Source organism: Maniola jurtina, chromosome 6, assembly GCF_905333055.1.
Source record: "Maniola jurtina chromosome 6, ilManJurt1.1, whole genome shotgun sequence".
NCBI lineage: Eukaryota > Metazoa > Arthropoda > Insecta > Lepidoptera > Nymphalidae > Maniola > Maniola jurtina.
Genome location: NC_060034.1, coordinates 12,211,449 through 12,230,779, shown reverse-complemented (window position 1 = coordinate 12,230,779; position 19,331 = coordinate 12,211,449). Strand labels below are relative to the sequence as shown.

General features: G+C 35.7%; 1 protein-coding gene across 1 annotated transcript; it reads right to left on the bottom strand.

Moving 5' to 3' along the window:
- Window positions 1-13,306: 13,306 nt before the first annotated feature.
- Window positions 13,307-18,612, bottom strand: LOC123866432 (trimethyllysine dioxygenase, mitochondrial). The gene is made up of 8 exons (XM_045907999.1): window positions 18,525-18,612; window positions 17,861-17,960; window positions 17,623-17,735; window positions 17,139-17,359; window positions 15,627-15,802; window positions 14,857-15,081; window positions 13,942-14,075; window positions 13,307-13,561 (listed from the first exon to the last, which is right to left on the bottom strand). The coding sequence occupies exons 1-8, from the start codon at window positions 18,595-18,597 to the stop codon at window positions 13,425-13,427; spliced, it is 1,179 nt and encodes a 392-aa protein (XP_045763955.1). The 5' UTR covers window positions 18,598-18,612; the 3' UTR covers window positions 13,307-13,424.
- Between the last annotated feature and the right edge of the window lie 719 nt (window positions 18,613-19,331).

Here is a 19,331-nt window from a genome sequence, read left to right as displayed (position 1 = left end):
TAAATCCAGTGGCTCCCTGCGATCATTTTGAACATACCTACTTAGTTTTAAAGGAGTTTTAAATTTTTTTCTGTAACGATGGACTTATTTAGCGTATCTAGGTAATAACAAAATATTGTATGACAAAACATGTTTGTAAAAGCATGCAATAAGCAATAACAGTTTCACAGTCGTCTAAAGGAAAATAGTGTTGAGTTGAAAACCGTTTGCAAAGGAATCAAAGGAACGAAAATTGTCAACAGGGCTGAATTTATGTGAATACATAAATCTTCGACGTCGTGGTATATAATGCGAGGAGAAGGGTGAAGCGTTGACGATAGATTCGCGTTTATTTTGCTTTTACTAGAGTGTAAGGGTTAAAAACATGACAGTATGTTTTACTGATAAGATGTACAAGTATATACATAGTGTGTTTTTTTTTTAACTGGGACAGTATGGCGAAATCCAAACCCATAGGAGATACAAGGACTCTATCTGAGGAAACTTCAGCTATTTTTTTGTGAAAACAATTTTGGTGCAGTCAATTTTTCGGTCAAGCGTGAGTTGTCTATAAAATCAATAAAATTGACTATTTTTTTTTAAAGCTAATAGACTCAATTTCATGTAAGGATCATTTCATTGTATCGAAAGAATTTCCGCGATATTTTTTGCAAGGATATAGTTAAAAACCTAAAGAGTGACAAAGGCTCTTTTTTAATCCAGAAAACCACAGAGTTAACATAGGTTTAAAAAAAAACTAAATCGACGCAAACAAAGTCGCGAGCTTCATCTGGTGAGAAATTGAATTGTTTTTAATTAAATCCACCTTTCAGAAGCTTATAAATAAAACTTCAGAGATATTAGAGTTTATAGAGCCGTGTATGTTATAATTAAAATTAAATCCATGAAAGAGGCTAGAGGAATCCGCTGTATGCAAGCTGTATACCTATCGTATTGCATTACGAATAAATCCTCTTATAACACAGTTCTTTGTCTGCAGCGGAGCAACATTAATTAAAGCTCACATCACGTTACCAACGTGAGTCCTGGTCAAACACGTAGATGTTACGATGCCATGTAGAAACCAATCAGGGGTAGGTACGGGTTTTACATCTTCCAAGTTAGCCCCAAGTTAGATTGCATCATCATTTACCAGGTGAGGTTGCAGTCAAGGGCTAACTTGTAAAAATATAAAAAAACACGACACGCGTCAGTGAATCCAAGCATTAACACATGACCAATACATTTGGCAACAGCCAAATGGCCTAAATTTACCGCGCGTGGCCTAGCATTGGCCTGTTTGTAGACTTTGCGGCTTTCATCAAACTATATCAAAGGATCTTGGAATAATCTGAAAACATAAGTTATACATTCTAAGTGTAAGCTCAGATGGATTTCAATATTGTATTTCTAGTAATGTATTTCAATATTGTATTTCTAGAGGATGCCCGCGACTTCGTCCGTATGGATTTAGGTTCTTTAAAGATCCCGTGGGAACTCTTTGATTTTCCGGGATAAAGAATAGCATATCTCCGTCCCCGGAATATAAGCTATCCCTGTACCAAATTTCGTCAGAATCGGTTAAACTATTGGGCCGTTAAAAGGTAGCAGGCAGACAGACAGACACACTTTCGCATTTATAATATTAGTATGGATGGATTGGTGAATGGTGATATTATACTCTTTAGTGTAACATCCTGCCCAAGCACAATGTGTGCAACCTCGCCCACCGTGGGTTTTGACGACAGTATTTCGAATCTCGAGAAGATGTTGCCGCAAGGATTGCTGTAATTACTGGATTGGAGCTATAAATCAGCTTAGCATAGTACCTATTCAGGTATATGTGGCTGCTGTATGTCACGCGTTGTGCTTGCTTCAAGCTTTACTATACACAACCAAGGCTTGACCTTATGAAAAGATTTCTCTCTACTTCAACAGAAACAAAGGCACTTTTATTTTAAGAAAATCTTTTACTTGCTTGAACCACGTTGTGCTTTCTGAAATATGTAGAGCTTTTATATCATTATTACCTTTATAAACAAATTCAGCAGGGTCTTTATTCTTCACAGTGCTGAAAATGCTTTTCATAAGACTTTTCATATGCTGAAAATATAACTTCTATTTAAATATTTATTAAGTTACTCTACATTTTCTTGTCGAAGTAGCATGATTTTATAAACTTTTACAAGAGTTTAGATGAACTTTTAGGTAGATACACGTTAATTTTTCTTCAGAAAATATTAAACAATTTTCTTTTATTAGCAACTAAACAGTGCATTCTTGAACTTTTAATATGAAACTATAAACCATAAAAACTACTTATCGTAATTCAAATAACGACGAAATGCACCAGGCTAAAAATAAGGAGAATATTATTTTAACCGTAGAAACTTTTTTGTTTTTATAAATTCATCATTTGGTTTACGGTAAGCTACGTAGCCCGTAAGCACCGTAAGTACTTACGTACGTTACGTAGCGTTATCTTACTTTGCAAATTGAAAATAAGTACTAATTAATTACTTATTTGTTCATGAACACATTTTCATTTTTTTTTTGTCACAAATTCACGGTTTTCGGATTTTTGCCTTAACTTGTGTTATAAGACTTGCCTTTCATGATTCTAGATCAACAGGAGGTACTCTATAGGTTTCCTTGGTAGACACGATAGACGGACAGACGGACAGACAGACAGACAACGAAGTGAACCCTAAAAAATAGACAAAACAGATTATAGTCTATTTGTATTGTAGTGTATTTGCATAGTAAGTAAACTACGTCCACTAGAGAATCAGCACAACATTGTACAGTACTAAACTGCTAAATATTTAGTAACAAGCACGAACAGAGCTGCAATTAGCCAAACTGCATCCTGCCGTTGGGCCTGAGCCAATATTAGCTTATTGCTACGAGCAGGAAATGAACTTGCGAATTTCGCCGGAAGTAACAGCTGATGTGCTGAAATGCTGACCAAAATTGCTGTACTTAGTTAGAGTTGCAACGCTAAATGTCTACAAGCGACTATTTTAAGTAGATAGGTATATACTGCAGAGGATAGGTAGGTATCTAGGTACAGTTTTAACCGACTTCAAAAAAGGAGGAGGTTCTCAATTCGTCAGAATCTTTTTTTTATGAATGTTTTCCGACTATTCAAGACTGGGCCGATTTGGAAAATCCTTTTCTCTTTGAAAGCGTACACTTTGCAGGTGGTTTTAGTGTAATAGCTCAGTGAACAGAAGGTTTTTAACCAAGGATACCGTATTTTAATACAGGGCCACTAAAAATTGTGAAATAATTAATTTTTTTCGCAATAAAAATATATAATCACATACAACTGTTTGAGTGGTTTTGTGATTTGTGTGGTGCTGCGTGTAGTTTTGCGTCGTATTGCTTGCTTGGTGGCTGGCTTTTCCGGCATGTTTAGCAGTGGGGGGGGCATATCGCTTACTGCATGTTGCACCATACAGATTTGTCTGGTTTAGCTGATTATAACAAATTAAGCTTTTGGTTCCTTGTATATACAATAGACTTCCGCAAAGTTACACGCTTTTATACAACATTGTGGTCATTATTTCGAATAGGTACTTATAATGTAAAAATAAGGCAAACTTGCTCCAACTCCAAACTTGGAATATGTACAATTATTTCTAAGTAAGTACATATTTCTATTTTACACACTTGTTTGTTAATGCTAGACGTAAACGCTTAAGGAAACCTAAAGTAGGTATTACAAACAGTTTAGTGAAAACAAACTTAGAGGGAAACTTGCGTAAGCAATTTCGAAACTTTCGAGGCTATTGAAATTGCCCTGACGTAGTTCCGAACGTGGTTGATGGTCTGTATACACACCGATGAGGTTATAATGGAACTAATTAAGAACTCCTCTCGATGCTAACCTTGGGTATATACCTACTTCAGTCTATACTTATATAAAACGTAACAACTAACAATCAATGGAAGGAAGACTGAACACATACAAAGTGTAACCAGAACGCTAGCAAAAACGAAGACAGGTGATAGTACTGATGATTACTGATAAGGCACTACAATTTTTTTTTGATCCTGTATTTTTTAAATTTCACAATACTTATATTGCAAATAAAACATCGGAATGACGCTAGAGTCAACGAACGTTGGCCACTGGGTGTAAATGCCGCGTAGAGCATTGACCCGAGTTTTGCACGCTATACATTGCGGGTTTGAAAAATAGTGAATCATAAGCATATAAGATAAAGCAAATGGTTATTGGCATTGGATTGTGTTTAGGTAGTATAAGTTTTTGCTAGCGCTCTGGTTACATGTATCGTCGTTTAAAGCGTTTTTATACAGTTTAACTAATTACTTAGCTTCATCGTCATTATTATTGTTAACCGATAGGCGAATGCTACACAATCGATCTAGATCGGCGATATTTGGATCGAGCCATAGTCTTAATTAACAGATTTACCTGTTATACCTACTTTTTACCATGTTTTACCTGCATTCACACACGTACACTTAAGCACAGCACATGGACACAATCAAGCGTGAATTACCTACACTCACCACACAAAAACCATACAAAAATTACGTCGTTGCCTCGTTGCGACGTGATTGAACTGAGAGTGGCATAGGCAACTTTTATGCCAGAAAAATCAAAGATTTCCTACGGGATTTCTAAAAAACGTAGGTAGGTATATAAGTAATCCACGCGCACGAAGTTGTAAGTATCATTGTATCTTCTATAATATTATAATAACAGATCTTTCAAATAAAAACTGAAATCTGTTCCTTGAATTCCACAAATATGTAAAACTAGAGGATGCTCGCGACTTCGTCCGCGTGGATTTAGGTTTTTAAAGATCCCCTGGGAACTGTTTGTCCTTCCCCGGGATATAAGCTAACTCTATACCAAAGTATGTTATTTACATTTCATAATTTTCATAATTGTTAACAATAGAATTGTAATTGTTTTAATTACCAATGTTATACTTTGCAGCGCCCTGACGGGGCTTCATGTTGTAATAATATTTTTTATGATGAAGACATGAATACAAATAAAGAAAGAATAAAGAAATTTCGTCACAATCGGTTAAACTGTTGGGCCGTGAAAAGGTAGCAGACAGACAGACACACTTTCGCATTTATAATATTAGTATGGATATTATGGATGTAGAATTCCTAGCTATAAATTTCCCCTTATAAACATCTGTCTTCGCAAGTGACTGTCGTGCTCTTTTCATTGCTTGTCGACGGAGGACGCTATTGTACGGGCATGCCTACGTCTGCTTCTGGTCTTGACATGAATGAGTTGTGGAAATATACGAGCACTAGAGATAATGAAATGTGAAGATGAACCACAGCACGCGACAAGTCGAGATGGCAATCGTGTTGGAGACGCCCGCACAGCCCTCGCGTTAAACCGGTGCGGAATAGCGCGGGAGACATGTGGGTGTGCGGGGCGTCCCCCGCCTCATATCCCAATTGCCATCTTGACCTGTCGTGTACTATACACATTATTGTAAATGCGACGGATAGACCAGATTGTTTTTAACCCCCGACCCAAAAAGAGGGGTGTTATAAGTTTGACGTGTGTATCTGTGTATCTGTGTATCTGTGTATCTGTCTGTGGCATCGTAGCGCCTAAACGAATGAACCGATTTTAATTTAGTTTTTTTTTGTTTGAAAGGTGGCTTGATCGAGAGTGTTCTTAGCTATAATCTAAAAAAATTGGTTCAGCCGTTTAAGAGTTATCAGCTCTTTTCTAGTTTTCTTGTAGAAAAGAAGGTTAGATAACCGTTAGGTTCATAATATTATGTCAATAGACAAATGTCAAGCTGTCAAGATGGACGTTGCCTATATACATAATTATTTATTTGAAAATGATGTTTTGGAAAACTCAGATACTTTGGATCGTCGGGGGTGTTATAAATTTTTAATTTACACTTGTTGCACGGATATTGTTAATTATCTGGAGAATGACATAAATTACTTTTTTGCGGAAAATCAAAAAATTGTTACGAATTTTTTTAAAACCACGCGGGCAAAATCGTGTGTTCAGCTAGTGTGGTAATAAAATGACTTGATTTTGATAAAATATTTAGTACCTATCAGTGCATAAAAAAAACTTTAGACATTTATTTCAAGTTTCAACGTACTATTATTATATTTTAGCTCAGTTTTGAAGCGATTAGTCAATAGAAAATCAAAATTAATTGAAATGGCGTGTACAGTAGATTAGCTTGATATTTTCTACATTATCTGCTTTTCTATTCGGTATACATTAGGTAAACTTAAAAGTTATATACGGAACAAAACTGGACGTAAGCAAAAGCTTTGCTATAGGTCAATAAGTTTTAAGTCTCAGCATATATCATATTTTTTTGTACGTCACTATATTATTCCCAACACGTTCGTCAGTATCCATAGTCTATGAAGTAGCGGGTGAAACTTTAAGTCTGGACTTGAACTGAAATGGGTAGGACTGAATGTATGCTACGTGGTGAAACTAAAAAACCGATGACCCTCTTCTGTCAAACCCTAATTTTCATCCGTTCGACGAAAACGTCCGTTATTTTAAGTAACTGTACATATTTATTTTCCAGTAACGATTTAGGACCTCCCCCTGTCGCAGTGGTAAACGCTGTGGTCTTATTAGTGGGAGGTCTTGGGTTCGATTCCCGGAAGGGGTTTGGAAATTTATGATTTCTAAATTCCTGGTCTCGTCTGGTGGGAGGCTTCGGCCGTGGCTAGTTACCAACCTACCGACAAAGCCGTGCCGCCAAGCGATTTAGCGTTCCAGTACGATGCCGTATAGAAACCAAAGGGGTATGCAAACCCAGTCAAGGGCTAACCTGTATCAGAAAAATAAAAAAGTAAGAATTTTAGTAGTAGGTACTCTCCGATAAGAATTTTAATAGACATTTGTGACTAATTTCCTTAGATCGGAAAGCAATATATTGGCAGTGCCTGTCATTCGGCCTCGGTGTTCGCGTCACCTCCAAGCCAAATAAATTGAAAGTATTTACCTGTCGCCTTCAGCCGTTTGTCTCTAAAATACGCAATCTTTCGTTGTATTTATTTTGTGTTACTAGTTTTCTGAAAGAGGGAAGTTTGTGTAGGTATATTTATTTGAAGGGTAAATATCACCGGTACAGCGGTACCTACTACCTGATGATATTTGGTGCTACGGCTTTGATTAAAAATTTATATCCTTCCTAAGCCGTGGCTTTAAATACATCAATAAATCAATTAAAATTACAAATATAACTTTTAAAAACCATACGTATGGCTTGGATGAATAAACGTATGGGTCTACATTGTTTAGCTTTGATTAAACCATAACACCTGTAATTGACAAACGTCATCGGACGTTACAGGACGTTGATCTGTCTAATAACTAGGTTATAAGTAGGGACGAATCCATAAATCCAAACGCAGTGGGCTACTCTACTGCTGAATAAGTTGTTATCCAAGATATATTGAGGTAACTCAGGTACGGTTGGCATCAGAATTCGAGTAGCAATCCCGCGTAACTATTGCATCAAAAACCTATAAACACGCCACACACATTGTGTGCGTAAAAACAGCGCTCACACAGAAAGCGCATAATCGTGCCACACGAATATGATTATTAAGGTGCTAAGTGACTTTGACTGTACATCAAGTAAGGCCGTAGTCAAAAGTAGGTACTGCCAAGCAATTTAACGTTTCGCTATGTAAAACTCAGCTAGTCATATACCAAGTTACAGTTCTTTATAGTGGATGGGAGCGCAGTCAAACTCAAGAGACAAAATAGTAATGAATTCCGTCTTTGTCCTGTTTTAACAAAACACCCCAAGACAAACCTTTTAAGGACCAGAATGGAGGTCGTTCCGTTCAATTAGAGCTGTCAATCTTTCTGTCCGAGTGCTCTAGTCCACAGATGAAGATGGATGGCCCGACAGAAACATTACGAACTTTTTCTTTCTAAACACGTTTGCTTGGCCAGTCATTGAACGCAAATTAAAAGTTGCTCCATGTGAAAGCTTTGGTATTGATTTGTTAATTGCTTTCCTTGCTTTTCTTCTATTTTTTTGGGCACGTCTTTTGCTGATCCAAATGTAGACTGTCAAAGAATACTGCCAGCATTTTTTAGAATCCCATACCTGAAGGGTGCCAACGAGACCCTTAGCCTACTAAGCCTCCGCTGTCCGTCCGTCTGTCATCAGCGGACTGTATCTCATGAACCGTATTAAGTAGAGAACGGAAATCCACAGAGTGTTGAGGTATTTCTATTGCCGCTAAACAACAAATAATAAAAAACCAAGTTGGTAGTATAAGAAGTAGAAGGTAAAAAGTCTCAATAATACCATAACCCACCGGAATGTATTCCTTTCAATCAATTCAGCCTGTCAATCTTCCTTGCCTCAGCGTTTCGATGAAGATGGATGCTTTACGACAAAAACTTTTCGATCTATTTCCTTCACTGAAAAATCATATCTGGAGACTGGTTTTTTGGGTTCAGTCTTGTAAACTAATGAAAAAGGGAGTGATTCACAAAAACTTTAACAGTTTTTTAGCAAAATTCAGCTGACAGTGTTAAAAGAGCAATATATTAAACCCATTTATTCTTTTGAGGTAAAAAAAGGTATTCGAAGTATTATCAGATCTTTACGTTTTGGTTTACTGAAATAGATCGCTTTAAAACGATAAGTCAGCTCTATTGTGCCTATCCATTTAAGAGGAGTTTCCTTAGTGCGCTCCCCAGTACTTTCCATACAAACGGAGTTTCATTAAACTCAAGAAAATTTTGTAGAGCTGTGGTTTCCAGATGGCTTTAATAATGTTTCAAAGTTACACGAGCTCAAAGACTTACATAAATCTTTGAGTTTGATTGATATTCAAATGAGAACAAAACTACGTTTGTGTGGAGTGCGCGAATGATAAAAATATGTTTCGACTAGGTTATGCCCGTGACTTCGTCCACGTGGATTACACGAATTTCAAACCCCTGTTACACACGTTACATTACGTTCAAATGATACGCAGGCCAGTCACTAGCTTAAGAAAATTTGATGAGCTAAAATGAAAGTACAAGGTACGAAATTTATAGATTTTTTATGTTTTTTATGGAAGAAATAAAATTACAATTTACGCATCACCAGATACCTTATCTTCGTTTTACTTTTCTTCGTAAATATTCAATTGACGTCTTTTGGTGGAATTCTTAATATTGTATCGAAATAAAAGATTTCGGGGATGTTATCAATTTTACAAAACCTTTATTCGAATAAGGTTATATCTTTGATTTCAATTTATTCGTTCGAGTGACTAACACGCAGCTTTTCAAAAATAAATTACTAATAGGTATTTACTGCTCTAATATTAAGTATACAGATTCGAAACTATTCACCTGGTTTAAAAAAATCTTTCACTGATACATATCTAAGCTACATTATTCCTGGTATAAATATATACTTACTTTCTTGGACAATATACGACAAGGTCAGTTTCAAAATTGATGCCCAAATCTGAGGTCAATGACGGAAAGGTCGAAGGTCATGGTGGAACCATGGCGTGCTCGTATGCAATTCAAATTCTTCGATAACATCCTATTTCTATTGCCCTATAAAGACCTAAAGGCGAAGCACTACAGCTATAATTTATCAACGATTCTCACGGTACATTAAAGGGGACTCTTCGTCACTCGCTACATACGACCGTAGTTTGGTTCTCATTTGAACACTAACGTCTCATTTATTAAAAATAACTAGTTTTAAAGATTTGTATGTAAATTCTTTAAATCGAACTTTGAAACTGAATATTTTAACGGAAATCTGGGTCACCACAGACATAGATATTAGTTCCTAGAACATATCTAACACATTTGCGCTGTGCTGCGCGACGCGATGCGACGCGGCAGCACCTTGCTGCATTCGAACTCATGTACATAAAATATATTTGACGTGCCGCGTCGCACAGTGCAGCTCAAGTGCGTTGGGAATTGGGACCTTTAGTATTCAAATGAGAGCCAAATTATGTTTGTGTGGAGAGAGTGACGGAGAGAATCCTCATAAGATTGGGTGACATTGATAAATGGAAAGGCAGGTGCTCCTGACCCATCGTAGTAAACATGATTAGTGGCGGTCTTGTAGCTTGGTGTGCCAAGTATATTGCACTAAATCATATCCGGTACCAGGTGTACTGATTTAAGTTAGGTAACACCCATTGCAGTGATGCTATAATATCTATATCATAATAATATTATGTAAATATGGTGCCGTACGTGAAGAGTGTCAATGGGACCCTAATATAAGCTTCTATGACTGTCCGACTGTTTGTCAGCAGGCTGTACCTATCTCATAAACCGTATTACGTGTGTATTTTTATTGTCGTCATAACAACAAAACATGAAAATTTCAAAATGGCCACCATGCAAAAAAAAGTGAGTAGTATTATATTATCTTGTAGGTACGATGGTACGGAACCCTTAGTGTGTGAATGTTTGATTTCACGTCACCCGCAGCCTATTTGAAAGATTCTCGACCCAGGATTAAACTGAGAGCTTACCCACTCTAGTGCACTCTGATATAGGTACCTAACTTAAATAGTACGAGTACCTACTACAAACAGAGCCAACGAAAACACGCCTTTAGCAGATTTCCACTCAGCCACTCAAACCTTGTGTGCTCACATAAATTCCCCGTATTGACACACCGCACCCCACACGAATACCCTCGTATCTTTTGTTGAACGTTCCACAAATATTACGAGGATACTAAAATGGCAAGCTAAGATTTAATATCGGGGTCTAATGGGCTCGGATAACATAATGAGTTACACATTATTATTATCACGGTTATCTATGACTTTGTTTTGCAACTCCGACCTTATTTATAAGACCAGATGAAAATACTTTTTTAAAACCACTGCTTTTTATTAAAAGTTGTTTCCATACTTTAACTAGCTTATGTCCGCGACTTCAACCACCTTAAAAAAATCCTTCCTTAGCGAAGGTCTACGTCGTAATAGCTATTTGTATGCCAAACAGCCTGATCCGTCCAATAGTTCGGGCTGTGCGTTGATGGATAATTCAAGCGTCACCTTTACTTTTATATTCTTATTTAAAGAAGGTGTACCTCGCACCCACTATTAAAAACATCTTATCTAATTACATTAGGGAGTAAATAGTAAGATTACTTAATAACAAAGCTTCATTATACCCTTATCCATTTTTCAGCGAAAAGACGCATTTCCACTATATTTCCGCCATACGTACCATAAAACGAGTTTTCTGTCGTGCAAAAGACATCAGAATAAATGATAATATTATTAACTTAAAAACTAGACCGTAAATGCTAAAAAACAAAAATTAACAACTAATAAAAAAAAATATTCCCGAATGAAGCTAAGTTAACTTGGACGAAACAGCACGGTGGATGGATAGAGCTTCTTGGAAAGTAATAATTGCTTCATCAATACTGAAACGTGTAAAAATAGTATACCCAAGTGTAGAGAATTGCAGCTACTAATCTTGGGGGAGTTGGAACAGGTCATTAACCACGAGTGCAGGTGTTATCCCGTATAAAGTGGTCGATAAATTGTTACACTTGATATAATCAACCTTTGCTTCAAACTAAGCTTTGTTGTTGTTATTTTTTCTTTAGTTCTACTTCTTCGTCGTAACACTCTTGGCAGAGCTTGGCTCTTTTTTTGTTTAACCAAGATTAAATAAGTACGTCATAGTTTTCATCATCAACACATCGCCAGCTCATTATTGACAGGTCTACTCACCGAATGAGAAGGGTCTATATTAGTTTATAGTATATCAGTGACGCCAAGGTTATACCTATTAAGGTTTAGCATCGGGTGACATTGGGATGAAAAATGCAACGAATATATTATTTATAATCGAAGAATTGCAGAAAATACCTAATGAACTGAACAAGAATTGGTACTAAATTGGTGGTGTTACGTACCTAATTGCTAAGAAGCAATTAGGTACGTAACACGTTAGGTACTTACCTACAATGTTACTAGCAATTGCGTCCATTGAAAAACTTTCCCAGGAAACCTAAGAGGCCAGAAACAAAGATTTCCTCAGTTAAAGATAGTTTCGCAAGATAAAAACGGTTTATTTCAAAGTGCAATTTAGGTACTCTTTGTGCAAATACAAGTTCAATAAAGTTAAGCAACTAGGTAGCGTCGAGTCTGTCACATAAACAGATTTTTTAATAAAAGCTTCGATATTTTATTAAATTACGCCTTAATATTGAGTTGGGCGCAAACGCTTTGACGGTGAAACTTTTTAAAATATTCACGACAAAAGTTTGTCAAAGTACGTTATGAAATTTGCTTTCATAATAATAAAAGTTTTGTTGTCGTTCGTAATATTGGTTTTGTTTCAGAGTTTTTGTGGTTACTTTGCCATCTGCTGGCTCAAAGTCTAGAATATAGAACTTATAATATTATTTTAGTTGGCTAAAGGCCAATGCAGAGCGCAAGAAAAAGTACAAATTCCGCGAGCGTCATTCTGCAGGCATTCAAATTCCGCCGGCTTTTACAATCTGCTTTTTGAACTGAAAATGGTTAGAGTCTTGAAATATTTTCATAAATATAACAAAATGAAACGAATAAGTATTTACTATTAATTGTTAGTCATAATCTGGTCACATACCTATATGTAACTTTCATTTGTGGCGTCCTAATCCCTAAAAACTAGAAAAGCCTCTATCTTAAAGGCCAGTGCCATATGGCAGCAGTAGTAATTATTTATTAAGGTACGAATATCTGGGGGAGTGTGTGTGTATGTACGTGTGTTAGGTCACATAACTTTGTGTGCAATGTATACCTACCTATTCAATTGTTTTTCTGCATCCTCGTAGATAGGTAGTTTTATAGACAATAGAGCCATTATTAAAGCCATAAATTGGGTTATTTACAATAATAAATAAAATAAAAAAATAAATTCAAACGATCCAAGGAATTCTCCAGTCAGGAATCTCCCGGAAAGTTACAACAGAAAACTTAAACAAATATTCGGAAAATAAAAATAGAGTTACTCCATAATTCTTCACTGTCAAACATACATAATAGATAATGGAGTGAGGCGAGAAAAGGATAAGCTATGGATTAGTGCCACGAGCCCTATCCATGTTCATTAATAAGATCGTGTGTAATATAATTAATTCTGTACTAATCTGCTTATAACATGTAATCCTTACGCAATGGTGGTGCTTTGTCCGGCTGAACGAAATTATGAACGTCTTACAGTATAAAAATATGTGATATATTTTAGGCTTAGTGAACTGAAACTTGAAAAAGTAAATTTGAAACTTTATATTAAGTTAAGACAAACAAAGGTCGTAAGTTGAAACGATCAGTCACCTTTTTTTTTCCTTTATATATTTACTTAAATATACTTAGAATACTTATTTAACAGTTCAATAGAGAAACAAGATAAGTTAAATTGGCTGAAAGGGGACGTTTTAGCGGATAGCGCCCAACGCTCGCGCTTTATCTAGCCATTCAGAGCGCGCGACGTAGCTCCCGCAAAGAACTCGATTCCCTGTGAACCCTGTTCTGCCGTGTAGAAGACGAAAATTGTCAAACGCCACCATTAGACCTGAGCAAAAAATAAAGATTTAAGTATTAAAATTCATTGTACTAAAAAAAAGTGATATCGGCCCTAAAAGAAACTTGATTAACGACAAAACTAATAACTATTATTTATCTAAAATCATGCGACGGCAGCAATACCTACGGCAGAAAATCTGCAGTTCTCTACTTTAAATCTAAGCAAAGTCAAAGTTCGCTTAGCTAAGTACAAATACAAATACAAATAATTTATTTCCACAAAAGATTAATAACTAAGTACAATTAAATTAGCTTAGCTAAGTACTTCTGCAATACAATTAATTCCCTGTATGAATTACTTCAAGATGGACGCGTTTCCATCACGCGTTGCGTCTATCCAAGCCTTGTTATTCCAAGTTCAAACATTACCTGGCACAAGTTTAAACTTCCACTGGCATTCCGGATTTTCATAGTATCTTGACAAATTCCTCAGCGAGCGGTAATACGCCCGGCATTCCTCTCGGCTGGAGAATGCCATCGCTGAACGATCGTAGACGTTGAATCTACCAATGTAATAGCTCTATCTAATATCTACTAGCACTTTTCCACGATGTCTATTGGATTAAAATTTCTCAAAATTCTTTCTAAGTGCGCTTATGTACTTATTTGATATTTATATGTACACGGATTCATCAAAACTCAAAATACTAAATACGAGCTTGCTTATAGGCAGAATTTGGCTGTACCCTTTTTGTCTTTGTAACATCTCCACTGTTTACCCATATTCGGAATAAAGAAATTTGATTTGAGCAAAAAATTTTGCCCGCTGCAACTTGTTTCTGCTTACAACTTGATGTCCAAGTCATACTTTACAAAATAGCCCTTCTTTTGATACTAACTTATTCAATGCCTCAATGCGGACTGAATTTTGAAAGGTCGACTATCCGTTGCTTCGTTGTGGATGGCTGAACGACAAACCAACTAACAAACACGCTTTCCCTTTCAATAATACTAGATAATGCCCGCGGCTCCACCCGCTTGGATTTACTATTTAACGTTCTAGAATAAAAAATAGTAGAAGAAGAATAGATTTTATAGAATATGTTTAATAGTCTATGTTTTTCCCCAGAAAAATCGGCTAAACGGATGTGCCTTTGAAAACCCCGTGGGAACTCATTGATGTTCCGGGACAAAGAATAGCTTATGTCGCTCCCCGGGATGGCAAGCTATCTCTCAACCTACCAAACGTTCAGAATCGGTTAAAAAGTCTTTATAATGTAACTGTCTGTCTATCTACTGCCTTTTTACGGTAATATAGGATAGGTAGGTACATGAGCCAATTACCTTATTTGCTGAAGATCCTTCAACTTGTCTACTTGTATGACCGGTGCTGCGTATCTGAAGTTATGGCCGTCCTCTAAGTACTCCGCTTCCACTTCGAAGGTGGTCAAGAACTCGTAATCCTCTGGGAACTCCTTCTTTAGCTGTGAGGCTCCATAGAATCCATCCATGAGGATCGTTTCTCCGCCAGTTCCGTTGGAATGTTCTAGACAATGAAAAACTTGAAGCCTAAAATCCAATGAAAAATTTAAAAAATGTGACTTTTTCGACGATGCATGAATGCGACCTCATGATGCAGTCTAATGCTGAGATCTATAGCACTTTGACTTTACTCAGACTTAAGCTTCAGTTAAAACGAGACAGATTTGTGCCAGCCGTATAACGCTGTCTCTTTTTAACAGTGTCTTAAGTCTGAGCAAAGTCAAAGTGCCTATAGATTTCAGCCAGATAGTAGATGCGTAGTATAAATAGAGACACGGTAGTCCAACCCCTTTGCTCTTATGGCAAATGACGACCACGACAACCCTTCAACATAGGGCCCTAACTTAATAGGTACCTAATTGCTAGATGCTTAGTAGTAGAAACCCTTAAAATATAACAATAGTTTTTAATTCTTAAACTATGGTGAGTGATTTCCATTATAAATATATATAACGGCTATACTCATGATGTAAGCCCAACTAGTTTTGAACCCATCCGGGGTCCTTTTTCATAGGGACTCAGCTGTTTCGAGACGTTGAGTTGAGACTCTAACATAACAAGTAGGTGCTTACCCAGCAGCTTCATTGAAATAGGTGTTATCATTGTGCACCGCTAGCGGTACATTGGAATAAGCCGTGTCAGCATGCACCAGTAAGTTGGAGATCGTCCACATGCCGCCAAACATCGTGTGTTGTATACCGCCTAGAGCTTTACAAACTGTCTCTGTTGCCTCCAGCGATACTCCCACCTAAAGTGAATAAGTCAAAGTCAAATCATTTATTAATAACTTAAAATTTAAAAAAACCCCGACACAAAAACCTCTATAAGAAAACTAGAATAGAGCTGATAACTTTCACAAAAAAACTAAATTAAAATCGGTTCATTCGTTTAGGAGCTACGACGCCACAGACAGATACATAGATACACAGATACACACGTCAAACTTATAACACCCCTCTTTTTGGGTCGGGGGTTAAAAATAGCTATCATTGCATTGTACACTTTTGATTGTCAATTGTTGGAATTGTAAGAATTGTTTACTGTCGGTAACTTATGTTAAGGTTGGAGCCTTCTTTTAGAGGTAGGAGAACTACCTCTGTGTCAGAAGACACCGTTCCTCCATAACAATACAGTATTATCTTGGCATGGTATTATATAAGTCGTAATAATAGTGATTCCGCTTCATCATAAAAGGGTATTTTACTCTAATTTTTTTATTACTTTATTATAAATAAACTAGGATAAAAATAAAGACGTAAACTGAAAAACTAATTAAATCGATCAAATAAAAAATAAGTTATAAGCATTTGTATATTTCAGATTAGACAGCGATAGCGATAATAGTATTATGACGTCACTCCGTCACTAATGCCATAGTAGCTTCGAGCGGTTTCATACAAATTTTCGTTTTGCGAGAAAGGGATAGAAGACCCTCCCACTCCAAAATTAAAATTTTGAATTTAATATTTTTTTCAGCGTACGTCATTATTATTATCCTAGTCTATACTAATATTATAAAGAGGAAACCTTTGTATTTTTGTATGTTTGTATTGAGTAGGCTCAAAAACTACTGGACCGATTTCAAAATTTCTTTTACCATTACTTAGAGGGATTCTTCCGAATCCGTATAGGCTATATTTTAGCCCGGAAAATAGAAAAAATAAATGTCCACCCGTGCGAAGCCGGGGCGGGTCGCTAGTTTAAAATAAAGTAATAATATTTATCAAGTTCAAGTAGGCAAATACCCAATTAAGTGATAGCAGATACTGTTTCAAAATTTCTTTGCAAGCATGTTCTATACACTATCACACTAATATTATAAAGGAGAAAGTTTGTATGTGTGTGTGTGTGTGTGTGTGTGTGTGTGTGTGTATGTTTGTTACTCCTTCACGCAAAAACTACTGGACAGATTGGGCTGAAATTTAGAATGGAGATAGATTATACCATGGATTAGCACATAGGCTACTTTTTATCCCGGAAAATCAAAAAATTCCCACGGGAATTTTAAAAAACCTACATCCACGCGAACGAAGTCGCGGGTATCAGCTAGCACACTATAAAGCAACGTTGAAAATATTACTTACCCCTTCAATAAGTGCCACTCCATAATCTACGAGACTTGTAAAAACTGCTTTAGCACCTTCCACAGAGTCAAGAAACTTGTCGACATGGACTTTCGCTACTTTATTTGCCACTTCTTTTCCACGCCAGAGTAACGGCCTAGATCGTCTTTGGTTAGTCCAAGTTTTGTAGTCAAACTCTGATAGAAATTCAGACTTATAAATTGATTCATGATTGTCGTTCCCTGAAAAATATTAAGTAGGTATTTAAAATAAACACGTCGCGTCGTAATAAAAAAATGAGCATAGTTAAAAGAATTTAAACTATTATCAAACAAAATACCTTAGTAACTTCAAATGTCAAATAAATAGTTCTTCAGCATACCATCTAACGGCTAAAATCAATAATAACTAGTTTATCTGTCTAAATAATTAAGTTTTTGTCCAAAAAAGACCCTACAACTTTTGACTATTGTAACAACCTAAGTAGCTCAGCCATTAAACTTACATTTTATAAGAATTTCAGTTCTGTCAAACTCCACGCTGTTGATAGTTGCGTCTGGTATGTCTAGTATATGTTGAGTTCTTTGGAACGTATCTGTACGGTAACATGTGGAACACCTACAAGTGATAAAATAGAAAGAATGATGGTAATATATATGGTATATTTGCATATTTTTCTATAAAAATCCCATTTTTTTATAGTAAGTATGATTATTTTATCATCATCATCTCTCTATATTTACCTGCAATGATCCCTCAACCAGCAATCTTCAAATACTAAGGACGTGCCATCATCGAAGAGAACTTTCAAAGCTCTATCTTCAATGTTTACTGATTGTAGAGCTGAAAGTATTTAAATTTAAAAATTTATTATACATTAGGTACATACTTTACATAACATTAATATTTCTGTCTCCATTCAACTATTTATATTTTCTAATGTAAAAAATCACAAATCACTTATTTCCCTTTATTAAAAACACATTTTATGGTATGAATTCACAAGTAGGTAAAGTAACAAATAACTGTTAACACAGCATAAAACGATTTTATTTATTTATTAATAATGATTAATTATTTTTGATTTCTAATATTTTTATTTAATTTTATTCGAATAGAATACAATAGATTTTCATTCAAGTAGACTTTTAAAAGTGCTTTTGAATCGTCAAAATAATTTACCACTGGTTCGGAATGCCGTTCCTACCGAGAAGAACCAGCAAGAAACTCGGTAGTTGTTCTTTTCAATTCTTCAATTTACAATAATATTCCATACTATACAAGCAATTATTTCTAAAATTAATAAAATTAGTTCCAAAGATAAATATTTTTACGGTAATACTACTAAAATACTTGGTAAAAACACTTGATTATGAATGAGGTTTATTTAAAAAAGAATTCGCTTACCAGACATCCTTCGGCTAACTGAATAGTTGTTACAATACGACTCGTTAAAGAAAATGACTACATACACATTCATTTATTAACGACTATTATGTGATAATACTTTAACTATACGAGCTCTCTTATCTTAAGGGTCATTTGCTCACTATACAGGCTGTTCTGTAAAAATAGTCACGATCCCGTTAATAGTTTATAGGGGAGATTTAAAAAATCTGCCTTGGGCTTATATTTTTGAGTTTCTAAAGCTAATTTTAATTGTATTGTAAATTGTTTTATATTTTTAGATAACTAAGAGTATGATGATGTATTTAAGTATCTGCAAGCCAAAAACCTGAATTATATTTTTTTGAAGAAAATAACTCATTTGTCAGGGTAACTAAATAAACTGGTAGAGTTTTGGAGCCCTAATTGCAAAGCAAGGTAAACCCTAATCAAGGGTTATTTTTTCACTAACCATAAAAGTGGTGGATCTCCAAAAATTGTTTTTGCTATTGTATCAAGTGGGATGCCAAATGAAAGAGGAAAAAATTCTGAGTTTCGTGAATAAAAATGTGCAATAACATTAAAATATTCAAAGCGACAGAAAAACAATTTTACTATAATATTTTAGGGTTTATTAAGACGATCGTAGTCGGGTTTTAGTTTTCAACTTTATCTTGTTTCAATTAATTTTATAGAAATAAATCTGAGTCTTTTCTAAAAAACACAAAACAATTAATAACTCAAAAATGGATCATTTTAGTCTATTTCTAAGTATTTAAGTGGTCATTTGATAGCATTTGACCTCCCTTACAACCTGGTGCCTACAAC

Bases quoted from the DNA above. Each gene is read 5' to 3' on its own strand.
- LOC123866432 (XM_045907999.1), bottom strand. From the start codon at position 18,597: ATGAATGTGTATGTAGTCATTTTCTTTAACGAGTCGTATTGTAACAAC. The intron at 17,961-18,524 runs GTAAGCGAATTC...AAATACTTTCAG, and splicing joins AGTTAGCCGAAGGATGTCTG to CTCTACAATCAGTAAACATT. The intron at 13,562-13,941 runs GTAATGTTTGAA...TTTTTTGCTCAG, and splicing joins GAAGTTTAAACTTGTGCCAG to GTCTAATGGTGGCGTTTGAC.